The sequence below is a fragment of the Salvia splendens genome, chromosome 19 (assembly GCF_004379255.2).
Source record: "Salvia splendens isolate huo1 chromosome 19, SspV2, whole genome shotgun sequence".
Taxonomy (NCBI): Eukaryota; Viridiplantae; Streptophyta; class Magnoliopsida; order Lamiales; family Lamiaceae; genus Salvia; species Salvia splendens.
In genome coordinates this window covers 22,550,142-22,575,477 of record NC_056050.1, presented here as the reverse complement: position 1 = coordinate 22,575,477, position 25,336 = coordinate 22,550,142, and the positions used below count along the sequence as shown (strand labels likewise).

The following is a 25,336-nucleotide window of genomic DNA, read 5'->3' as shown; positions in this document are numbered from 1 at the left end:
GATTCTCCTCCAGTGATATCCGAGGTAAATCCTGAACTCAACTCTGAAAGTACAATTACACCTGACAATTCTGAGACAGATGAGATCACCGCTATTGATGGGGATACTGGTCGATACATTCTTCCTCAGCGCAGTACTCGGGGAGTCCCTCCAAAAAGATACAGTCCAGAAAGGATAGGTGCTAAGAGCAGATACTCAGTTGCAAATTTTGCGAAAGCCAACCTCACAGAAATGGCTAAGGCATTCACAACCGCCCTATATGAAGAAGAAGAGATTCCTCAAACTGCCGAGGAAGCTATGAAGGTCACTCATTGGAAGAAGGCAATGATGGTAGAAATGAAAGCACTAATGAAGAGCAATACATGGGAGGTGTGTGACAAGCCAGAAGGAGTGCGAGCCGTGGGATGTAGGTGGGTCTTCACCATAAAAAGGAGGCCAGATGGGTCAGTCGAGCGATATAAGGCAAGGCTGGTAGCAAAAGGGTACACTCAGACCTATGGAGTTGATTATGCCGAGACATTCTCCCCGGTTGCCAAGATAAACACAATCAGGGTACTCTTCTCAATTGCGACCACACGTTGTTTCTGAAGAAAAGGGAAGGAAAGATCACCTGCCTTATCATCTATGTGGACGACATGATTCTTACTGGAGATGACGAAGAAGAAATCAAGGAGCTGAGACAGAATTTGTTTTCAGAATTTGAGATGAAGGACCTAGGTTCGCTGAAGTATTTTCTGGGAATAGAAGTGCTAAGATCTCAACAAGGAATCTTCATCAATCAAAGAAAATATTTCCTGGACTTGTTAGCAGAAACTGGGATGCTGGACTGCAAGCCAGCAGACACACCTATGGTCCAGAACCACGGCTTGAGAATAGTAGAAGGAGCAGAACCCACTCATCGGTCGAGATACCAGCGCTTAGTCGGGAAACTAATCTACTTGTCTCATACTAGGCCTGATATTGCATATGCGGTCGGGGTGGTGAGCCAGTTTATGCATCAACCACAGGCGGCTCATTGGGAGGCAGCTCTGCGGATTGTCAGATACTTGAAGGGAACACCAGGACATGGAGTGTTGTTCAAGAAACATGGACATATGGACATACATGGATACACCGACGCTGATTGGGCAGGAAATCCGAATGATAGGAAATCAACTACGGGGTACTTTACCTTTGTTGGGGGGAATTTAGTCACCTGGCGAAGTAAGAAACAGAAGGTGGTAGCTTTGTCAAGAGCGGAGGTAGAATTTCGAGGAATCAAGAGCGGGTTGACTGAGATCCTATGGCTTAAGAGGCTAATGACTGAGTTAGAGTTGATCTCCCCTGGACTGTGCAAACTTTTTTGCGATAACAAGGCAGCTATTAGCATATCAGAGAACCCAGTACAACATGATCGGACAAAACATGTTGAAGTTGATCGCCACTTCATCAAAGACAATATTGAAGCAAAGGTGGTGGAACTACCATTTGTAAGATCAGAAGACCAGTTGGCTGACATTCTCACCAAAGCTGTGGACTCCAGAAGTTTCCATGAAGTATTGGGCAAGTTAAGTATGGACGATCCCCTTACTTAACTTGAGGGGGAGTGTTGGAAAGAGATCACGAGTAAATAATCGAGAAGATTGGGGGAATCAAATCACAAGCAAATAATGAGGAAGATATGGAATTAATTGTAAATTACCAAGATTATGGTAATTAGAATTAGGGCAAAATCTTTCCTTATGTGTATAGTTGCTCTTCCTATAATACTCGATGTAATCTTTGTGACAATACAAGTTGAATAAATATTAGATTTTAACAACTAGCATAAATTAACATGTAGTATCACCTTAAAGAAGGGGCCATACTATTTCCACATGTTTATAATCAGTAACACATCATAACATATTTAGCCGGAAAGCTGTGGCAGATCTAGGGGTCGCGCCGCCCCCTCTGTGTGACTAATGTTCCATTATCCGGACATAAATTTTCATGTCCGCCCACTCCGTTTACTTCCGACCGCTCCGAATATCGAAAAGAATAGTCATGTTTGCCCTAAACTAAACCCGTAATATATATTATGTCCCCTCTATTTCCGAGTCCTGGATCCGCAACTGTCGGAAAGTAGACGGATGAAATAATTGCGAAAATCACAAATTCGTGATTTATAGTCCAGTTTTATAAAAGCGTCAAACGAATCAACATTTGACTGTTTTCCATGATTTATTTAGTTTGCCCTTGTATAAATTAGCAATAATTGATCTTCCTTGAAATTACATGGTCTGGCAAGCCCTAACCCCCCGAAGTTTCCGCCATTAATTCATCCATGCACATATAGCAAAAATCCAAATTTCATTGGCGAAAATAACAGAAAAATCTCAATGCAATACAAACAAAAAACATAAATGACTTTTTAGAAAATTTATGTTCAAAGCATTACTGTAACAAATAAATGATTTTTCGAAATTTTCTTCTTCAATGTCGAAAAAATCACGCACACAAGAAATTTACAAAAAATTATTGGCTAGCTAGAATTTTGACGACCGAAAATCATAACATCGTAAATAATGACACCAAAATTATTAGCAAATAAAAAAAGAAATTGATCATGAGAAAGTGGATATCATAAACTTGAGAAGTCATGAGATGGTGTTTAATCATATAGCTAAACAACCTGATGGGGTACGTACTAAACAAGCCCAATAGCAGTGACGGCCCATCAGCCCAAAGCCCAAGGAAGAGTATCAGTTCGGCATTACCAAAGAGTTCGGCCCCAGCCTACAGCTCGGTAAAAGCCGACCAATCAAGCTCTACTCTCAGATTGGCAAAAGCTGCTCGGCAATAGTTCAGCAGTTCGGTCTCATTATTCGACCGAACTGGGAGATAGTGGTGTCAACTCATGCAGGATCTCATGCAGGATAGCGGACCAAACAAAGAGATAGTGGACCCATGCAGGATCTCATGACCTCCACGACATCCACGACCTAATTACTGATGATGTAAGCCACGACCTAATTAGTGGTGATGTAAGCCACGACCTAGTTAGTGGTGATGTAAGCCACGACCTAGTTAGTGGTGATGTAAGCCACGACCTAGTTAGTGGTGATGCAAGCCACGATCTTAGTTCAATGTATAAATAGAACTTAGATCAGATAGACTAGAGGAGGAGAAAGAAAGCTCTCTAGACATCAAATATCATATAGCAAGTCTGTATTTGTAAGCTGGTAAACCAGATCAAGCAATACAATCTTGCCCTCCTTTCTTCCCGTGGACGTAGATTTACCTCAGTAAATCGAACCACGTAATTCCTTGTGTCGTGATCTGTATTTATTACCTGCATTTACTACCATCAAAAATTCGCCCAACCATCACAACCGAAGTTTGATGAATGAATATTGAGCAAAGTAAAGTGACGTGTAAATTTTGGTTATGAGTTTCTATCAACCCTTGCTAAAGATCTTCTTCAGGATTAATGCCAAAGCATGAAAATAAACAAGCGATTAATCCAGTTCTTCTTCTGCTGGTGGCCACAGGCGGATCAGTGCTCGATGCGACAGCCCCGTTCCCATCTTCTGCAATCTTGGCTTAGGATTCATTACTTCTTCAGTGTTGGACTCATGATCATCCGATGTATAATTCTCCACTTGTTCAGCCTTGGACTCATAACTCTTCACTTGTTGAGCGTTGGACTCATGATCATCCGACCTTCTTCTTCTTCTTCTTCACCACCCTCGTGTCCTTCGAAACTGCCCATCAAGATCGCACTCTCTATTCCTTCACTCACTGCAACCAAATGATCATACACAATTGGATGAAGAGGAGAATATTGAGAGAGAGTGATGAACTGAGAGATGATAATCTTCTATTTTACTCAAAAAAATACAATAATTAGAATATATAAAGGACGCTCTCCACACGATCGAGACAAGAAATATTGCTTTCAATACCATGAGCGCTACGATTTTAATATTCGGTGTTGTAGATTAGTTGCGCATTCTAATTTTTCTCATTTGCTCCTAATATATGCACATATTATGATTCAATATCTTTATTGCTTAATACTATCTCTTTAACTTAGTTAATGAGTAAAAACGTCGATGAGATGTTAAAGATCAACATAGAATTCTTAGATGAGTTAATGCGCTTTGGAGTTGATGAGTATGAATATAAGCTTAATGGTTAATTCGCAAGACTAAATAACAATTCTAGAAACTTGTTTTGAGAGAAATAAATTCGGCATATAAATAGTGAGTATGTAGTAGTACTATTACATCTTAGAATTAGATGATCGTTTTCTTTACATCTTATAATTACAATTTCTAATCAATTCAAAAAAAACATAGTAATTGACTTATTTAGAAAATTAATCAATGTTCAAAACATTATATCGCAAGAATTAGATCTGACGATTGAAAATCATCAAATAATCATAACAAAATGCAAGAAACATTAGCAAATTAAAAGAAATTGATCATGAGAAAGTGAATATCATAAAACTTGAGAAATCATGAGTTTGATGTACCAATATTGAGCATAGCAAAGTAACATGTAAAGTTTGGGTATCAGTTTCCCTCAGCCTTCTTATCATCAGATACCTTCTTCTCCTGCTTTTCATTGCTGGACTGGTCATCATCCGACGACGTCGTCTCCGCCCCCTTATCTCCTTCTCCTCCGGTGGCAGTGGTGGATACTTGCTGGGGTGCCCTCATTCCATAGCTACTGCTGAAACCATTCCATTGGAATGGTTTCAGTCTGGCCATCCACGTTACCATATCATCTTCATCAGCGTTGGACAACGACGTCGTCTCCACCTCCTTAACATCTTTTACATTGCTATAGGTAAAGTGTCGTTTCAGTCTGTATGTATTTCTGGCCATCCACATCTCCATATCATCTTCTTCAGAGTCGGATGATTCATCATCATAATTCTTCTCCTCCTTATCCTTATCGGAAATCTTCTTCTCCTCCTTATCATCACCTTCTTCAGAATTCTTTTTCTCCTTATGATCATCATCATCTTCACCATAATTCTTCTGCTCCTGCTTATCATCGGCTTCAGCGTTGGAGCCATGATCGTCATCAGATCCAGACGTGACATCGCTGGATTCATCAGAAGTCGTTTTATGCTCATCTTCACCAGAATTCTTCTCCTCCTCCTTATCATCATCATCATCATCAGAATTCTTCTCCTCCTCCTCCTTATCATCATCATCTTCAGAATTCTTCTTCTCCTCCTTGTCATCATCATCATCAGAGTTCTTCTCCTCATTATCATCATCATCATCAGAATTCTTCTCCTCCTCCTTACCATCATTATCATCATCATCAGAATTCTTCTCCTCCTCCTTATCATCATCATCATCAGAAGTCGTCTTAAGATCTGTATCATCTTCTGCAATAGCATTGGACACTTCTTCACCACCACCATCTTCATCTTCATTGCCTGCAGGCTGAGAACCAGACGCTTCCTCCATAGATTTATCAACACACTCATCCCTGCCACATTAATTCACTCATCAATCAATCAATCAATCTCTTAAACAAAACATTAACATTGAAAAAAATCAGTAAAATGAAAATTGGGGGAAATGAAACCCTAATTTTGAATCAGGAGAAACAAACTCACTTCAGTTTGTTTGCAGCAGTATCTTCTTCAGATGAACAGTTCATTATATCAATAGACTCATAAGAATTCGTCTCCTCCTTAGCCTCATCATCAACATCAGATTCAGACTCGTCGCTGGAGTCATCATCAGATTCAGACGAACTGTCGCTCGATTCATCATCAGATTCAGACTTGTCGCCCGATTCATCATCAGAACTCGCATCCTTTTCATCATCAGCCTTGTTCATATCTTCAGGCTGAGAAGCAGACGCTTCTCCATCCATGGATTTGCGACGCTTCTTGGGGCTCTCAACGGAAGGGCCGCACCCTCCCCTGCGGCATTTACACAACAATGTGTTGATGAATTCTACAAAGAAAGTGGAAGGAAAAGAAGACAAGTGAAATCGGAAATAAACTCACTTCAATTTGGATGCGGCATTATCTTTGCTGGTTATATGAATAGGCGTGTTGTTGTCGTCGTCGTCTTCGATGTCTTTCTTCCTCTTCGAAGTGTCAACGTTGCTCTTCTTGCCGTCGGAACCCTCCATCCTCCGCCGCACGATCAAGATCTCACTCTCTCTCTCTCTTTTCCTTGACTACCAAAACCAGATTTCTCTCTCTAACTGCCCAACTTGTCGCATGCAGAAGGAAAGAATCACAGTCGGAATATAAACTGAGAGGTTAGCTACCAAATGAGAGACAGTTTATAACAGAATTGGGTCAAGAAAATTGAGAGAGAATCTAACGGTATGCAACGGATCAATTGAGAGATGATAACCGCATTTCTTTTTTTTAATTACAAATTACTAATTAGTTTGTATATCTAGTCTTCCATTGTTCTAATATTGGGTTGTTCTAATATTGGGTGTTAATGGATAATTATATGATGATCAGTGATAGACATTACTCGTCAAACTAAAATAATTTTATAATTTAATCCCGAAAGGATAATTATATGATAATGAGTCAGAGCATCCAAACGGAACCATAGAGTCTGTTTGGTTTGAAATATTATACCTCATAATTAAAATATATTATGTTTGGTACATGGGATTGAATATCACAGCTTATGGGTCGTTTAGTTTAAAATATTATACTCCATTATTACTCCTCCATCCACCAATACAAACAAGGCCAATTTTGACCTTGCACGAATTTTAAGATTTGTAGTTGAAAGTGAGTGGAAAATGTTAGTAGAAGGTTGATCCTACTTTTATATATTGGTTTTATAGTGAAATGAAGTTAGTGGAATGTTGGTCCATTACCAAAAGTAGTAAAAAAACAAATGAGACATATAATGATGGACGAACGAAAAAGCAAAAGTATTATGTTTGGTTCATGAGATTAAATCTCACAACTTAATCCTAGATGGATAATCATGTGATAGTGAGTCATAGTCACCCCCATTCCAATAAAAATAATCCCACAAGTTAGATAGATAATTATACTCCCTATGCCCCATAAAAATATGGATAATTGAAATGACACAGGAATTAATGCACAATTAGTAAAGTAAGAGATAGGAGAAGAAGGGTAGTTAAAGTAGAGTTAGTGGATAGCGAGACTCATATTATTATTAGTGTTTAATGAGTTGTAATAGTGGGTGATAATGGTATAAGTTGTAAATAAATTAATGTATATGGTAATGAGTTGGGACAACTTTCCATAAATGGAAATGCTCATATTTTTATGGCATAGAAGAAAATGGAAAGTGCACATATTTTTATTGAATGGAAGGAGTATGATAATGAGTCATAGTCACCCCCTCCAACTAAAATAATCTCATAACTTAATCCTAAATGTTAATAATCATATAATAATGAGTCATAGGCTCATAGCAACCGAACAACACAATAGTTGTTTAATTCCAGGAGTTTAGTTAAATCCAGGACGGTCTCATAAACTAGTAGTATTTCTTTTCATTTCATTTATTTTCTTAATTTAATTAAAGACGTTAATTTTGTACTAAGAGAACAATTGATAAAGAAAATTTAAAATTTTATGATTTAAATGACTACTAAATAGTACTTCCTCCGTCTATCTATTATTAGAAGTCTTAGTTCACTTTTACTATAAATAATAAGTAGACCCTACTTTCCACTAACTCATTCCACTCACATCCTATTATAAAATTAATATATAAAAATGAGTGTCACATTCCACCATTTTGTTCTCACTAAGAGACCCCTTCATATGGTCATCCCACACCGGGCACGACAGTCCGACCCCTCAGGACGCTCTCCTTTCTTTCAAACATGGCATTGTAGGTATTGTGGCCTAAAACCGCCACCCGAAAACTAGACTCGATAGTCGACCCAATCAATTTCTCCACTTCTTCACGAGCAAAGAGTAGTTCTTCTCCGGCCAATTCTTTTACAAAATCATCAGGATCATCATCCCCACCGCCCTTGTCCCCATCATCATCGTCGTCGTCATCACCACCACTACCACCACCACCACCACTACCGGAGAAAATGAAGAATAATCCCACAACTTAACCTTATATAAATAATTATATGATAATGAGTCATGACAACCGAACGATACTCTAATCTTAGATGGATAATTATACTCCTATGTCCCATAAATATGTGGACAGTTGAAATGACACGGGACTTAATGCATAATTAGTAAAGTAAGAGATATGAGAAGAAGGGTAGTTAAAGTAGTGTTAGTGGATAGCGGGACTCGCATTATTATTAGTGTTTAATGAGTTGTAATAATGGGTCATAGTGGTATAAGTTGTACATAAATTAACATTTATGGTAATGAGTTGAGGACAACTTTCCATAAATGGAAATGCTCATATTTTTATGGGATAGAAGAAAATGATAAGTGCACATATTTTTATTGAAAAGAGAGTATGATAATGAGCCATAACCACCCCTCCAACTAAAATAATCAATTAACTTAATCCTGAATAATCATATAATAATGAGTCATAGCAAATGAACAGCACAATGGTTGTTTAATTCCAGGAGTTTAGTTATATCCAGACGGTCCAAAAAACTAGTACTCCCTCTGTCCCATAGTAGATGTCACACTTTCCTTTTTAATTTGTCTCACAAAAGATGTCACATTTCTATTTTTAAAAAAAGTTCTCTCACATAAATATAAAAATTATAATTTTTCTTTCCATTTAACACACAAAACAAAATCTCCTAAAATCTCGTGTCGTCCCACAAGTGTGACATCTTTTGTGGGACGGAGAGAGTTGTATTTCTTTTCATTTCATTTATTTTCTTATTTTAATTAAAGACATCATTTTTGTAGTAAGAGAACAATTAATAAAGAAAAATTAAAATTTTATGATTTAAATGAATGCTAAATAGTACTCCCTCCGTCCGCCATTAGAAGTCCTGGTTTACCATTTTAGTCTATCCACCATTAGAAGTCTTAGTTCACTTTTACTGTAAATGATAGATAGACCATACTTTCCACTAACTTATTCCACTCATATCCTATTATAAAATTAATATATAAAAATGAATCTCACATTCCACTATCTTTTCTCACCCACTTTCATTAATATTTCTTAAAATTTGTGTTGAACTCAGATGAGACTCCTAATATGGGACAGATGGAATAATAGTTAAGCCATTCCTTTTCTAAATTTGTCAATCTCAATTTCTCTGTTTGCCATAACCTATCATAGTAGCTTCAATGAAACGTAACAACCATGTATCAGAAAGCCCATGAAATAGGCATTAAAATCTTACTCCACAAAAATTTACCAAAAATTTCACTCAAGAAAACTCTCCACTAAATTGGTTTTTAACTACTAGGCCAGATTACAGATAGAAGAGAAACTATAACTCTCCAATTGTCCTCGAAAATGCTATGAAATATCAACATCCAGGCTAACGGCTTCTGTTCAGATGCAAGAAGATTCCTCGACACTAATATACACAGCATGTTCACTCTCGGCCATCTCCAGCTGCGTGCTTCACATTGCAGGGCGGTTCGTGCTTGTGCTGGGTAAATCTTCACTCTTTCCATTTGTACTCGTACTCTCAGCAGTTCCTTTGCTTGTCAATTGGCCGTCAATTTTGGTTTCACCTGCTGCAGAATCAAAGTTATCACTTTTGCAATTGTAAAATCAACTGTAGGTCTAGGCATAAAAATTTACCTTCTAATGTAGGTAAAGCTACTTCATCATCTGTTGCTTGATTAACTGGTTCAAGAACGGAACCTGAAGCTTTATCTCCCCCTGTGTTTTCTTTAGTTGCATTACCAGAAGAAGAAAGTTGATTAGTTCCAGCTTCTTCTGAGTGATTGCCTGGTGCGGCTGATTGATTTTCAGGTCCTTGCTCTACTGGAGCACAACCAGAGACTCTGCCCAGTTCAACACCTTGATTGCTTTTACTAAGCTCTTTTTTCTCATTACCTGATGTAGAAACAACCGCGTCGTCTGCAGTTCCAGGAAGTTTGGCAGATGGAGTTGGTGGTGCAGGCGCAGCATTTTCCTTTACAGATGTTGCATTCGACACTGCAACAACACCAATGGGATTAGGAGCTGCTGAAGCTGCAAGGTTTGTAGATTGACTTTGTGCTGGCTTAGCATCTCCAGTTTCTGATATGTTTGGTTTAGGAGCAGAGTAAGTGGAGATCGATGCTTTTGCTAGACCATTACGAATGAAATGCACATTGCTAGGCAGTTGGTGGCCAGTGCTTGGAGTGGATGATTTCATCACAGAACTGCCTCCAGTTGTGATATGCACAACGTTTTGAGATCGTGCAGCCTCAATTAGTGAAGAAGCATCCGCAGGAGTAGCTATGCGAGCTCCAGCAGCAACTGCGGCAGCTTTGACCATTGAATCTCCGTCAGATATTTGGATCATGGAAGGCCGATTTGCAAGCATCTGGGGTTTTGAAGGCCCTACTCTTTGAAATGGTTGATCTGCCGATGACGAAGAGGCTTTTGGAGGTTGGGGTTGAGGCTGAGTTTTGATTCCTGCGATATTACAATAATAAAGATGTTATGATGTGTAACAATAAAGATGTACTACTCCCTTCATCTCATTATTTATGGCAAATTTCTTTTGGGCACGGGATTTAGAAGATTTAAAAAGTGGTGTAAAGTGGCATAAGAAATATATAGATTTTTTTAGGTTGGGAGGGTAATAAAGGTGTCTCAAAAAAGGAATAGTGTCATATTAGACGAAGTAAAAGTTAATTATTGTCAAAGGCGTATCTCAGTTATTTGGCTGTTATCAAATACACATATTTAACATATATAAATATTCCGGCCATCAGTCAACCTACAATTTACCAACAATAAGTTATCGCACTTACGCATATCTAGAGCTAGGTTCATGGCACGATGTGCAGCCGCGAGCTGAGCTTCAGAACGTTGAGTGCTGGTACCAGCCTTTGAATTGCCCTGTTTTTTCTTGAGATTGGACCACCTCTGCACAAGTCCATTTCATTCAATAGCTCAGGAACACAACTTTTGTACACAATTATAAGTGGCATGCAGTTGATAATATAAACATGGGGACCTAATCAATATAAAAAAACCCAAGTAAATAGTACTAGCACATAACATCTAACAACCGGACCTAATTGAAATGTACAAATACCAACCAAGTTCCATGGCATTGTAGCACAGATATGTCATAGGCATCTTATATGGGTTAGACCTTTCAAGAGAATATATTTAGTCTAGAGGAACTAGCTAGCAGTTCACTGAAATCCAGTCTCCACAAATTCAGCAGAAAAATATATTAATCTAATATGTATTGCAGATAAAAACCCCAAAAAGAATACACCAGTTAGTAATAGTGATAGAATAAATAAATTGACTAAAAGTAAAACAATAGTGGAGTACACACCCACATACAACACAAACCTAGTATCAGTCACCAGTATTAATATATCACATGTCAAAACTTTAGCAAAAATTAGGCACACTATAAAAAGGCCAACTCTTACTGCATATAGCATAAAAGGAAAACCATTTGACAATCACTTGTTGCTCTATAATCTGAATTGAGGTTATGATGCATAAAACATAAAAAGAAACAAGATGGAAAAACCTGAGATAGCTCTGATGCTCTTCTGTCATTCTTAAAATCCCATCTGGCAATATTGGCCCAATTTCGTTCCCCATGTTTTTGGACAGAAGCAGTGAGTTTTGAGTCCTCTTCCAAAGACCAACTCCTCCGTCTTCTTCGAGAAGGATAGTTCACTTCTGCTACCTCATTATTAGTAGGCCTTTTTTCACCACTTACTGCTGAAGACAGTGGTTGTTTTTGTACTGAAACAGAGATGGTAACATTCCTCCCCCTTGTTATATTGGGGGAATGTGAGCCATCTGAAGTAGCAGACACTGCCTTGGTGTTAGGTATATTAATAGTCAATGGAGCCTCAATAGTTGAGTTGTTCGGGAGCTGGGGATTATTTGGATAACCAGAAGCAATTAAAACCTGTCCCAAAAGAATTGACTACTTAGAACAAATATAATAATGATATGCTTGAGTTTGATGCCCATCAAATGTATGAAACAGCATATAATTGCTCAATAAACTACCATAAGACAAGATATTATATCCATTTTGTGCACTGGCATCAAAACCAGATCTTGGTGATATTGATTTCTAGATCCTCAAAATCTCGATCTAATACTGAATTGCAAATTATTTACGGATCCAGTTAGAAAAATAAGCATATATTTGATCCTTGATCCACTGAAAAACCAGTATCGCTTCAATTGAGTGTAACTGTGTACGTGGAAAATAATGAGATACATTGGCTGTTGACGATGATAGATCAACCAGCACAACATGAATCTTATGAGATGGCTCTTGTTCAAGGCCAGTGAGATTAAGTCATTGAGATTTTCATCTAATACAACAAGGACTACATTGAGGAAAAACAGCATCTAGTTATTAAGTGAAATAGCATAACTGCAGCAACTACCCAATTTCGAAATGGGGGTGTAACTAACACAGACTTGTCTATTATTTGAAAGATCCCAACTACCCGTAAAATAGAAAACTAGTGTGCAAGAATCCATCAATAATAACTATGCAACAGACACTCCCTAATTAGCATGTCAAAACAAATAAATCGTAACAAGCAAATTGTAATTATGTCTTAGTCTCAGTATCGAATTAAATGCATGGGTAATTATCGTGTTGAAACACATAAATCGTATCAAGCATATTGTAATTATATCTTAGTCAGTATCGAATTAATTGCGTGAGTAATTATCGAGTCGAAACACATATAAATTGGTTAGACTAGATCGTAGGTATGTCTTAACCCCAATAGCAAACAGTTCATAACGATCGTCTGCTGCATTTATTACTTGTTATGTTTTCTTCGAAAAATCAGGATAACATTCTATCGACATACTTTAACACATGCTGCAGCTTCCACCGAAGCTTCACGTCCGACAGGAGGGGAAGGTTCCACCTCGTGCTCTAAATCACTGTCATCATCATCATCATCCACATCCTACAATCACAAGATACAAAAGGTACAGTCAGAACTTCCATCTTTAGATGTGATACCACCGGAATTCCCCCCTTCTAACAAGTTTAAGGGATTGCATTCCTAATCAAAATTCCCTTCTATCATAAATTTTCATCCAGTAAAAAACAACCAATAAGACAAAAAAGTATGACATAAAATCAATATCAGCTACTGCTACCGGTGAAAGAGGCATGAAACGGCGGAAGATCACAATGCTATAGGCAGAAACAAATTGCACAAAATAATCCAAAAATGAGAAAAATTACAGACCATAGGCTCAGCATCGCTGTCGAGCTGATCAATTAGGGCTTCTCCGTAAGCTAAGTGGCGCCACAGCATATGGTACTCCCGCGCGCAGGAAATTCCGGTGGCGGAATTCTTCGCCATGTCAGCCCAATCAATCTTCGCTCCAGCGGCTTGTTCCATCTCTTGCATCAAAGCGAACACCGTTTCCAAGGAGTATCTAACCGGAAATACGCCAAATTAAATACCAACCGAGAACTACAGAAACAACAATTTACGAAACAAATGTTACCTCTGCAAAACGGCAGACATATCATCCTCGCTGATGGTGCTCTTCTTCCCCTTCTTCGATTTGTCAACCATTGATAACAGAATGTTAATGCTTTACTCAGTCTGAGCTGTATAAAATCTCGTAGAGAGAGGATAGCGGTTTTAGAGAGAGAGAGAGAGTGTGAAGGGGGAAGAAGCTTTGCTAATTTTGTGGAATCTATTTAATTTTTATATCAATTTGGTAATATTGTGGGAGATTTGTTTCATAAAATGAGTATTTTTAATTCTTATCTAGAAATATTTGCATATCTCGTCAGGGATTAAACTTTATACTATCGTTGCGTCAATTATTTATTTTCCTGCTATTTTAACAATTTTTAAAACTGTTTAAATAGAAAGTATCAATAATGATTTACAATTGTATATAAGGAGCATTAATTAGTATTGTATTTTTTCTTTTTTTAGAGGAAAAGATTTCCGAATAGGTGATTGTTTTTAACTTCATACAATTTTATAGATCCAAGTATATCATTCCTCAAGATCCATTTTCAAATTTGAAATAAAAATTATCTCCACAATTTTCAATTATATCTATATGTTGTTGTTGATATTTCTCTTTCCCCGAAAATATATTCATTCATATCTTAATCTACAAAACTACTAAAATTTGAAATGCTATATATAGGTAAATAATCTCCGAATATTTTGCAATATTCTGGAATTTTGAAGTTATAATAATAAAAATCTAATGTAAATAATTTAAAATGTTAAAAGTAAAGTAAAAATAGTCGAGTTGGAAGATAGTGTAATGTTATTTTCTTGTTGGGGCCATGGGGGTTATGATTTCATTAAATATGATAAGAGAAAATATATTTCTTGATAGATTTTTTTATCATGTCTTTTATTAAAAAAAGGTTGTTAGGCTTTTTAACTTATGTTAATTAATTAAATTTATTAACCAAATATCATAATAGCTTAACTATCTAATTGACCTAGTAAATAAAATGATTATATTTGAAATATGATTCCATCTAGACCTGTCAAATTGGGTACTCGATCTGAAATTTTCGGGTACCCGATCCCGAAATTTCAAAAATCCAATACCCGATACCTGACCAGAATTTGATTTCGGGTACCCAATCCCGAAAAATCGGGTATCCAGTCTCAATTGTGATTTTAATTTTTTTTAATTTTTTATTTTAGGAAATTAACTATAAACTTTTAGAATTTATTTAATATTATTTAATTCAAATTTAATACAAAGTTGAAGTACTAGTATTCAAGTAAAAATAACTACAAACTTTTAGAAATACAAAATTCTTGTAGTAGTTCGAATTTAAGAGAAGTTAACAAACTTTTAGGAATACAAAATTCTTGTAATAGTTTGAATTTAAAAGAAAATAACTACAAACTTTGAAAAATACAAAATTCTTAAGTTATACATATTGACATCTTTCATCTACAATAAGTCAATAACCATCAAAATTCATAAGCTCAAACATTCGTCCTTTATAAATATCACAATTCAATAATTCATAATAATCAAGATCTAACAATAATCTCATCAAAGATTCAAAATTAAAAATATCACAAGTCAATGTAATTAAAAAATTAAATTACATATCTTATACGCTAACTATTAAGTATTAATTAAACCGTAGTTAAGAGATTAAATTATATTTAATTATAATAAAAATATAATTTATTAATTTTAGAAAATAAATCAGATAATTCAGGTATACCCGTTAATCCAAAATTCTCACTACCCGGTCCCTGTCCGATACCCGAAAAATCGGATTTCGGGTATCCAATTATCCGACTTTTTCGAATTTGGATAGCGGGTATCCAATACATGATATCCATTTTGACATGCCTAATTCCAGCCTTTGAACATGGTTCCTAGTGTATTACATCCTACTTGAAAATATCAACAAAAATAGTGATAGCGATGCTTATTAATTAAGGCCTCTCGCATTCCACTAAGTTACTTCACTCATAGTTTGAATATATCATCAAAAATATGTATATGCAATAGATATATTGGCGAATTACGGAATGTGTGTATTTTTTGTACTTCCCGTGTATAAAAAATGTCCTAAGTTAGTGAATGTCACATATTTTATTAAAAAATTAGTAAAGTATGAGAGATAAAAAAATTGTCCTAAGTTAGTGAATGTCACATATTTTATTAAAAAATATGAGAGATGAAGGTAAAAATAATAATAAATTGAGAGTTAAAAATGAGAGTTAAAGAGATTAGCAAAGTAGGAGAGAGTGAGATAAAATGTGGATTAAGTATGAGAGATGGAGGTAAAAATGAATAATAAATTGAGAGTATTTTTGTTAAACGGGTGAAAATAAAAAATTTGAACATTTTTTATGCCAAGAGGCCTTAAACTACTGATAAGCATGTCCATCAGTAATAATTAATTAAATATGATCTGCTTAATATAATTTTATATTCGAATATAATCAATTATTAAGAATTAAATTGATCTAAGTTCAAATTATTTTCTTAATTGAATGGAAAGATGAATTAAAATATTATATTCTTAAACTAATCTAATATTAATTGAAATTTTTGATTGTTTTACCAAACATAACATTAATTAAAATTTGCGGGTATTCGATTCAATAAAATATAGATTGAATATTCGATTTTACAATGCTTTGTCAAATTTTTTGTATTTTCTTTTTGCATACAACTAATAGCTGAAGAAGAAATGCTTTAATAGTATTATCTCAAGGAAAAAAAAAACTTAAAAATGTTTTACATGTTTTGTTAGAAGGTTTTTAAAGGATAAGAATCCCTTCCAAAAGTTCAGTGTAATCTTGGGGCGTGTACAGTGCAAGTTTCAGTGATGTCAATTTTCTCTGATTATGTCTTAATAAAATTAAGGACAAGCTCTATTAATAGCAAATTTACAACAAATTTTCTTTAAAAGAACAATGGATTGATCTATCATCTACAATTATGTAGTGTATTGATTATTTTTAAAAATTATAAACTCTTTTAAACTCAAATTTGCGTACTCCTGCATTATTTTGTTTCAATCGACGTCATTGTTAAATTTGATAAGCGCTTAAAATGAGAAGGAAAACATTATGCTAATTAAAGAAGGTTTTCTTGAATAATTTACTTTGGGTTAAGTTTATTTCATTACATAATATTGCACAGTATTGATATGATCGATTTGTATCAAATAAGAAAAAGTTCAATAAAGAAATGTCCTTCTATCATTCCATATACTACAAAGTCACCAAAAATAAGTTTAGTTAGTAGCACAAAATTTGTCACATTCTTAATTCTTTACAAACGAAGAAACAAGTTCTCAAACTACCCAAAACTATCCAAAAATAATCACAGACAGCTGAAAAAACATATAATTACTTTAAAAATCAAACAGAGACACGTGTGAAAGAGCTAATCCAGCTGTTTTATATGGAGTATTAAAAGTGGATTAAGCCCAAATTACACCGATAAACTAACCGGTCCAAGCCCAAAACCAAAAGATATAAATCAAAGCCCTGAACCCGGCCCTTTGTTAAATAAATCAACCAAGCCCATTGTTTGTGAAATGCTCAAATGCATAAATTCATAATTTATATTATTATTATTATTATTATTATTATTATGGGGTGCTTAAAATGGTTAATAAGTTAACTGCTAACCAAAAAACGAACCGATTAAGGTTTCCATTATCATAGTTGTGCTCAGACACCCGAGTTGTATAAATAATCTTAATGCTATACACAGTGCATAAATTATGAAAATAAAATAGAGAATAAAATGCTAAACAAAAGAGGACTAATTTGTGAATGTGGCAAGCATCTCTGTTGACATTAAATGGTTAGTTGTGAAGTAGTTCATAGGTTTGATTCACACCACAAATCTACTTTCTGATTCAACTGCTCCTTATATTCTACTTTAATTACAAATTGCACGAAATTAAAGGCGTGAATAATATGAGAAACTTCTTCACTGATTGTGCAATCCAAAGTCAGCCCTCAACTACACAAAAAACACTCTTGGCCAATAAATAAAAGTAATAGAACTCATTAAATAAGACTTAGGGGCTGTTCGGTTGATAAGATTAAATCTCATGATTAAATATGTATCATGTTTGTTTCATAAGATTAAACCCTTCAACTTAATTCTAGATTGATAGTCTCATGATAATTAGTCATAGTCCCCCCTTTCAACTAAAATAATCCCACAACTTAATCCTAGATGGATAGTCTCATGATATTAGTCATGACAATCGAACGTCACCTTAATTTTATTTGTAGAATTAGTTAAATCATCTCTTGTTGTATCAAAACTGTTTCTTGATCACTGTATTATCCGTGCTTTGAAAGACTTCAGGTGCAGTGTTGCTTCATGTAATTTGACCTCGGAAGAAAACCATCTGGAAAACATTTTTCATCAAAAAAAAAAAAAAAAAACTTAATAATCAAATCATTTAATTTGGGAATTTCACACAAATAATACCGTTTGTGAAATCAAAATAATGGAAAATTAAGCTTCCACATGACTAATTTAATATGTATGACTATTTATCAATTGCTCAATTAAAATATTCCATTAAAGATTAAAGTTTGGTATAAAGTGTAGATATCATATTAGATTTTCTAATTGTCGAGGGACCGATAAAGGGTCTTATATTTTATGGATTATAAATATAAGCTAGGGTTATGGTCCTCAGACGTCAGTAATACTATTCGATATTTTTGTATTCTCTCAACATACTATTGCGAAGAATGTGTCCAGAAGATCCGTACCCGCTGCAAAACAATTTCCCCATTCAATTCAATATGGATCAAGGCATGCTTTCACCTTATAATTTATGCTCATTTTCCATTATTCGATTAGTCATCATAAAGAGTTTTTATGCAATTATTCATTTGATTATTCCAACAAAAATCCCTTCACATAAAACTGAAGGGCATATTATGAACTATACATTGAGAAATTATAATGTCTTTTTTCCATGGAATAAGTTAAGATTTCCCTTCAATCAATGTTTTAAAAACCAGACCGGTAAGTGAACCGGTGTAGCTATCGGTTCACGGTTTAACCGGTCCGACCGGTCGAACCGTTATACTGTAGCATACATATAAATATATATAATTAAATATATATTAACATTAATAGCTCAAAATGCCAATAAGTCTACATAGTTACACATAAATTCAAATATTTTTAGCAAAATACTTAGACATAACAACAAATATAAGATAATAAATTTAAATTATAATACTTAAATAATCATTTATAGCACTCTTATCATCAATTTGACATGCAATATAATATAATATAATATATGTAATTAAAAATATTATAGTGCTTTCCCTTAAACCATACACCAAAATTATCGTATTACTAGAAGTGGAAGTTAACATATGTATAATATTCTTTTAAAATAAAATAGAATTTGAAATCCTAAAAATCATAATTCTCTTCCCTCACAAGCCACACGGCCAACACCCCATATTTAGAGTGTCCATAATGGTGGCCTTCAAAGGCCACCAAATGTGGCCCGGCCATCATTCGTTGCTCTCTTGTGGCCTTCACAATGGTAAAAATCAAAATTATAACAAAAATAACAAGGGCCACCAAATATGGCCCTTTAAAAAAAATTTAATTTATTTTCTTTTTTAATATTATTTTTTAATTTAACTATATTAAATTTTTGTAGACTAATAATTTGCGATCTAACATAATTTAATAAAGTTACGAATTATAGATAAATTTTCGTCGTATTTTTTATAGGGGAAAATTCTACAACGAAAATTTTTAAAAAACACAACATAAAAAGATTAAAAAAAAAAAAAACGCCACCGCTAACTACTCGGTGGCGTCATCGGAATCCGGCACATCGGATGTCGGGGTCTCCGGTGTACCCATCAACTGTTCCCATGTGTATCTATCAGATTCAGACAGAGGAGACGGGGAGTATTGGAATTGGGAGTATTGGAATTGGGAGGATTGGAATTGCTGGGACGGGTTGTTGATCGCGTTCATATTCGGTCGGTAGTCCTCGAACCCCGATGGTTGGCGAACCAAGTTCCTCTGCTGGGATGGCTGGACCCGGAATTGGGGCGAGTGCGGACTCCACGTCTGATTGGGGAAGTTGCCGTATCCCGAGTCTCCATACCCTGGGGAATTACCATCTCCACCTTGCATTTTTTGTAGTGTTTGAGAGTGTAAAATGAAGGGATTGGAAGTGTAGAATGAAGTGAAAAAATGGAAATGGGAGTGTATATTTATAAAAAAATTTCGAAATTAAAAAAAAAAATTTATAATCCGCGGCCCAGCCGCAAAACGCGGCTCGATGCAATGGAGGGCCGCGGCTCACACGGCTCAGCCGCGTGAAGGCCGCGGCTCAGCCACGTCTCTCGCCCTAGGGCCCCGGCTCTCGGCCTCTGCAATGGGGGGCCGCGCACCGAGCCGAGGGCCGCGGCTCCCCCATTGTGGACACTCTTAAAATCCCCCAACCCTAATTTTTATCCAACACGCCGCCATATCAAAAAAATGCGTCCACCACAAAATTTTGAAGTCATCTTCCAGCAACTTCTCTCTTTCTCAATCTCTGTTCTACTTCTCAATCCTCTCTCAATCTATGTCCTATTTCTCAAACTTTGTTGATCATTTTTTTTATTTCTCTTCTCCACCTTATTGTACCTCAGATGTATGATAATTTTCAGTAGAGCGGAAGAGAAACCAGCCGAAGTTCATTGCTTAAAGTCTGGATTTACAAAAAAAATTAAAATACCAGCTCAACCAGCCAGTGGTTTCCAGCCCAACCGTCCGGTTTTCCGGTCTGAAACGGCTCAATAAGATGACGGTTTTAATGTGCAAACCGGACCGGACAACGCACCGGCTTGCGGGCGAACCGGACGGTCTGATTTTAAAACACTGTCTCCAGACTCCAATAGAGTATTTTACATTTCCTTAGTGCCTTAGTAAAGTCAAACCACCCACTTTGAGCGTAGACCTACTTATTACTGAACCTAATTAAACGTCAGTTATTAGTCCTATCAATATAGGTAATAAATAAAACTCGTACTATATTAAATTATAAGTCAAAGTCAACAGATGAATTAAAAGATTAAACAAATAAAATAGAAACTCAAGTAGTTTTATTGTGGAATTGGGTTTAGGTAGTTTAGGCGTATATGACCTTATACATAGATAATTATTTATAGACGTGTGTTTATTTTGATTTTAATTTTATATTTTTTTATATGATGCCGGTCAAAGAAAGCAAAGCATCGTGATGTGCAGCTGTTTCCAAATTCTGATACTTTTCTCAATTTGATTAATCTTTTGACTCTCTCGAGCACTAAGAATCCTAAGCAAGGATTTAGAAAAATAATTACACAAAAAAATCCAATAAAAATTAATCCATTTCAACCCAAATTAAACATTTTCAGCCCTTTTTTTTCAGATTGTGTAATCTACCACTATTCCTACCGAATTTACATGATAGCCTCCAACTATCTCGAAATTTCAAAAGAAGTCCCCATTTTCATGAATATCTTCTCACGACACAACTAACTGCGCAGGGGCGGAGATCTCCTGCATCGTGTGGCGATGCTCCCCCTCGTACGTCACCATCAGCATCGTTGGATCATCGGTCGCCCTCTCCACATGCTTCCTCGCCGGGCATCCCCTCAAAGTACTACATCTGTAGTAACCCCTGATAATCCAAGCACATATGCATAATCAACCAATCTGATCATAGATTGGTGCAAATCGGTTGAATTGGAAGGTGATTAGCGATGGTGGAAGGAATTACCTTGGGAATGTCGATCCTTTGATCGGCTTCTGCCCATACTTTCTCCACGAGTACTCATCCGCTGGAATGTCTGCAACTTTTGAGCTAACCGCCGGCACCCTAATTTCTCTTTTCACCTTCATTTTCCTGCAAAATTGGTGTGAAAATGCTTTTAGGCTACTGGAATCTAATCGAATTTCCTCAAAAAACTTCCAATTGAAAACTAAAAGCAGAGATGAAATCGATTAAAAAAACACGCACCTCTTTTTGCAGTGGCATCGGCTAGAACCGGATGTTTTGCCGGAAATGTTATCGGAGTGGTTATGCTCGCGGCATCTCTTCCCCGAGAGCGGCGGTTTGGAGGCGGAGATCGGCGGAACAGCAAACATCGACGGAGATCCGCCTTTTCCGTTGGAGACGCTGCCTTCGCCTGTAATAGACGACACAAAGGTCGACGACGAGTTTCCCGAGGTAGACACCGCCGCTGAGAGACTGAGTCCTTCCTTTCCGATCATTTCACCCTCGTCCTTCCCCAAACCGGCGCCAGGCTTCGTGAAATCGAGCGTCAACGGCTGAGACGCCGCCGGAGGGAGAGAGAACAGACTCAGAGGCTGAACCGGAGCCGGCGGAGGCTGAATAGGCGCGCGGCGGAACCTGGCGTGGCCGGTGCGGTTGAGGATGGTGATTACCTTGTTAAAGTTAGAAACGGCGAAATCGGTGATTTCTCGGCAGTCAAGCGGCTGCATCTGATGGTGCTGCTGGTGAGAAACCGCTCGAATCAGATGCTCCATGGACTTCAAACCGGCCGACGCCGCTTCCTGAATCGCCATTCGCTCGTTGAGGTTGTTGTATCCAAGCAAATCGACTGCCATTATTTCTGTATACGGAGTAGAATTTTAAGAAGAAAAATGTATGCTCACTGATGCTTTGTGGGTGAGTTTGGATGAGAATGTGGGAGATGTGAATTGTGATTGAGAATGTGGGAAATATATAAGAGGAGAACGTGACCGGGAGAACCGGTCACTCCGTTCGAGTCAAAGTTTCTGATTTCGATTTCGTGAGTGAGATAGGGGATAAAAGACAAATTACTGTGGGTTTGTGGGGTGTGATTGCAATTTCTTATGGTTTCTTAATTGATGGAATTTGGCAATTTGCGATGGATTAAATAGGAATTAGTCTTCATTGGAATCTTCAGCGTCCCGCGTCAGTTAAAAGTGTACACTGATAGTGAATGATGTCTTCGATCGGGTTGAAAAAATTGCACAATCATTTAAATTGTTGATCATATTTTGCATACTCTCTTTCCATAAAAATTAGTCTCATGGAGTATATAATTGTATGGAAAAATGGTGAAAAAAAGTGGATAAAGTATATATGAGATAAAATTTCTATTTTTAGAAATGAGACTATTTTCCGTTGACACTTCAATATATAAAATGAGATTATTTTTTGTAGACGGATGAAGTACTATAAATTATGTGGTCTATGTAACTACCATCCAACTATATCTACGTCCCATAGACATAGCTAATTATGAATGACATGAATTTTAATGTATAACGAGTAAAATACGAGAGAATGAGAAAAAATTAGTTAAAATAATGAGAACCATGAATGCGAAAGTAAAAAAGAAGAAGAAAACACTTCCATAAATGAATATGAAATATTTATATGTGACTAGGGAGGTCAATCGGGCCAGCCCAACGGGTTTTGGGTAAGCCCTACTCGGGTTGCGGACTTATCGGGTGCGGGTTTATCAGGCTGAAATTTTATCGGGTTCTAAAATTTCAACCATGACCCTAAACCTTCGGGTTTCGGGCTAGCCCAACGGGCTAATCAAGTTTTTAAACAAATAATTAAAATTAACACTTATTTAACTTTTAAGAATCTTATATCTATATTCCATAACAAATTATTATATAAAAAATAAAATATAAGTTAATCATATAAGTAAAGTAATATATTAAAAATCTAAAATATTCATGACATAATCTAAGATAACAAAAAGATAAACTGTTTAACCACAAGTTCTAAAAAAAAGTCCATGTTTCAAAATAAACCTAAATATTTGAATGACATTCTTCCAAGTCAAAAAAGTCCATGTTTCAAAATAAACCTAAATATTTGAAAGACATTCTTCCAAGTCTATAAGCTTTGATACTTCAGCTTGAGCATTATCTTCCTCCTCATCATCTTCAGAATCTCCATCTTCTATTAACAAAATTACTATGTTAACATAAAATATAGTTTGATTGTTTAGAATTTTATAACAAAAGTAAAATCTTACCATTAGAATATCCATGCAACCAAAATTATGTGTGCAAATTAAAGCTTGCACTTTTTCAGGAAGGAGTATATTTCAGTATTTATTTAAGACATGTGCACCAATGCTAAAGGAAGATTCGGATGCTCCGTTGTTATAGGAATACTAAGCACGTCACACGCCATCCTAGCAAGTACTCCAAAACGGGATGACTTCTCTTTCCAATACTTAAGCAAATCGATTTCAACATCTTCATCCATCGGGAGGTCTTCCAAATACACATCCAATGCTGACTTTGTATCAGAAGTTAGACCTTTGTAACTCTTATATCCCTATAGAAATAATATTAAAATGTAAGTAAAAAAGATAAATGAAATTACTTTAGATACAAATATAAATACAAACAAATATTTAAAGAAAATAAGATTACTTACAACAAGTACTCTTGATTTCATTCTCAATTCTTTCCTTACTCCTCCTTCCATGAATTTAGACTCTCCAACTTCAGAATTAGAACTTCCACTAGATTGAGGAATCTTAATCGAAGATGCATCAACACTTTTTTTCTGGTACTCATCGTACAGACTATACAATTTCATCTTCAACCTATTGACTTTGTCCTGACTTGAAAGAGAATCAAGTGTTGAGTAACAATACTCCACAAGTTTTAACTTCATTCTTGGATCAAACACGGCTCCCATGAGGGGAATGTCGCTATAATCTTCCCAATATTTCTCGAACTTTGATTTCATCAAAAGAGACATAGACCTTACCACTTCATCATGACTTCTAGAATTCATCTCCAACAATTGAGCAATATTCCATACTTCCATAAAATACAGGTTGGAAGTAGGATAGGATGAACCAGAAAATAAATTAGTTATTTCATAAAATGGCTCCAAGAATTCACTCATCACTTTTCCTCTTTCCCACTCTTCCTCTGTTGGGCAATGCTTATAAGCTAAATCATCACATTCAAGCATACAAAATACCCGGCGGTATTTAATTCCACCGACAAGCATCAAATACGTGAAATTCCAACATGTAGGCACATCCATGCACAATGAAGTAGTAGATTCAATATCAACTTTTCGTGCACATTCCTTAAACTTGATCATTCTCGTTTATGATGCTTTTACATATTTGATACTTGCTCTAATTTTATCTAAAGTATCACTAGCTACTTTCAACCCTTCTTGTACAATAAGATTCAGGATATGTGCACAACATCTCACATGAAAATATTCCCCATTGCACAATAATGAGTTTTGCAACTAAAGTCGTGTTTTCAACAATTTCACCATGGAATTATTAGCAGAAGCATTATCCAAAGTCAAAGAAAAGACTTTCTTATTTATGTTCCAATTCACCAGAATGTCAGAAATCTTTTGAGCCAATTCAGCTCCAGTATGTGGAGGAGGCATTGAACAAAATGCAAGTATTTTGCTATTCAGTTTACATGTTTCATCCACAAAATGTGCAGTCAAACAAATGTATCCGGAATTAGTACAAGCAGTCCAAATATCAAAAGTCAAGCACAACATTCCATGCCCACTATTCAATCTTATCTTCAATCTTTTCTTTTCAGATTCATACAAATTCATCACATCCAAGGCATGCGTATTTCTAGAGATAAACCTTATATTCGGGTTCAAATACTTCAAAAAAACTCGCATTTCGCTATATTCAACCCACCTCAATGGAAGATTATGTGCA

The 25,336-nt window shown here is 36.0% G+C and overlaps 4 protein-coding genes across 5 annotated transcripts; all 4 read right to left on the bottom strand.

Moving 5' to 3' along the window:
* Positions 1–4,541: 4,541 nt before the first annotated feature.
* LOC121779173 (dentin sialophosphoprotein-like) lies at positions 4,542–6,132 on the bottom strand. Its single transcript, XM_042176500.1, has 4 exons — positions 6,005–6,132; positions 5,606–5,917; positions 5,389–5,475; positions 4,542–5,079 (listed from the first exon to the last, which is right to left on the bottom strand). The coding sequence occupies exons 1-4, from the start codon at positions 6,130–6,132 to the stop codon at positions 4,542–4,544; spliced, it is 1,065 nt and encodes a 354-aa protein (XP_042032434.1).
* A 3,134-nt stretch (positions 6,133–9,266) lies between these two features.
* On the bottom strand, positions 9,267–13,782 carry LOC121779957. Of its 2 annotated transcripts, none has more exons than XM_042177443.1 (7): positions 13,599–13,782; positions 13,334–13,526; positions 12,944–13,045; positions 11,623–12,012; positions 10,880–10,994; positions 9,714–10,538; positions 9,267–9,646 (listed from the first exon to the last, which is right to left on the bottom strand). In XM_042177443.1, the coding sequence occupies exons 1-7, from the start codon at positions 13,667–13,669 to the stop codon at positions 9,531–9,533; spliced, it is 1,812 nt and encodes a 603-aa protein (XP_042033377.1). In that variant the 5' UTR covers positions 13,670–13,782; the 3' UTR covers positions 9,267–9,530. The 2 variants fall into 2 exon arrangements, with proteins under 2 accessions (XP_042033377.1, XP_042033378.1); XM_042177444.1 differs by having other exon boundaries at positions 9,267–9,643.
* A 7,186-nt stretch (positions 13,783–20,968) lies between these two features.
* Positions 20,969–22,341, bottom strand: LOC121780443 (WRKY transcription factor WRKY51-like). The gene is made up of 3 exons (XM_042178075.1): positions 21,619–22,341; positions 21,379–21,504; positions 20,969–21,279 (listed from the first exon to the last, which is right to left on the bottom strand). The coding sequence occupies exons 1-3, from the start codon at positions 22,227–22,229 to the stop codon at positions 21,123–21,125; spliced, it is 894 nt and encodes a 297-aa protein (XP_042034009.1). The 5' UTR covers positions 22,230–22,341; the 3' UTR covers positions 20,969–21,122.
* A 1,386-nt stretch (positions 22,342–23,727) lies between these two features.
* Positions 23,728–24,738, bottom strand: LOC121779172 (zinc finger BED domain-containing protein RICESLEEPER 2-like). The gene is made up of 2 exons (XM_042176499.1): positions 24,055–24,738; positions 23,728–23,952 (listed from the first exon to the last, which is right to left on the bottom strand). The coding sequence occupies exons 1-2, from the start codon at positions 24,736–24,738 to the stop codon at positions 23,728–23,730; spliced, it is 909 nt and encodes a 302-aa protein (XP_042032433.1).
* Positions 24,739–25,336: the final 598 nt, after the last annotated feature.

What these genes read in the sequence shown, in the direction of transcription:
- LOC121780443 (XM_042178075.1), bottom strand. Translation starts at nt 22,229, where the DNA reads ATGGCAGTCGATTTGCTTGGATACAACAACCTCAACGAGCGAATGGCG. An exon ending in CGATGCCACTGCAAAAAGAG is followed by an intron (nt 21,505 to 21,618) that starts GTGCGTGTTTTT and finishes CCAATTTTGCAG; the next exon opens with GAAAATGAAGGTGAAAAGAG. An exon ending in AAAGGATCGACATTCCCAAG is followed by an intron (nt 21,280 to 21,378) that starts GTAATTCCTTCC and finishes TTGGATTATCAG; the next exon opens with GGGTTACTACAGATGTAGTA.
- LOC121779173 (XM_042176500.1), bottom strand. Translation starts at nt 6,132, where the DNA reads ATGGAGGGTTCCGACGGCAAGAAGAGCAACGTTGACACTTCGAAGAGG. An exon ending in ACTGCTGCAAACAAACTGAA is followed by an intron (nt 5,476 to 5,605) that starts GTGAGTTTGTTT and finishes TTAATGTGGCAG; the next exon opens with GGATGAGTGTGTTGATAAAT. An exon ending in GATGGTGGTGGTGAAGAAGT is followed by an intron (nt 5,080 to 5,388) that starts GTCCAATGCTAT and finishes TGATGAATCCAG; the next exon opens with CGATGTCACGTCTGGATCTG.
- LOC121779172 (XM_042176499.1), bottom strand. Translation starts at nt 24,738, where the DNA reads ATGATCAAGTTTAAGGAATGTGCACGAAAAGTTGATATTGAATCTACT. An exon ending in TGAAATCAAGAGTACTTGTT is followed by an intron (nt 23,953 to 24,054) that starts GTAAGTAATCTT and finishes TTATTTCTATAG; the next exon opens with GGATATAAGAGTTACAAAGG.
- LOC121779957 (XM_042177443.1), bottom strand. Translation starts at nt 13,669, where the DNA reads ATGGTTGACAAATCGAAGAAGGGGAAGAAGAGCACCATCAGCGAGGAT. An exon ending in ATGTCTGCCGTTTTGCAGAG is followed by an intron (nt 13,527 to 13,598) that starts GTAACATTTGTT and finishes ATTTCCGGTTAG; the next exon opens with ATACTCCTTGGAAACGGTGT. An exon ending in AGCTTTACCTACATTAGAAG is followed by an intron (nt 9,647 to 9,713) that starts GTAAATTTTTAT and finishes TTGATTCTGCAG; the next exon opens with CAGGTGAAACCAAAATTGAC.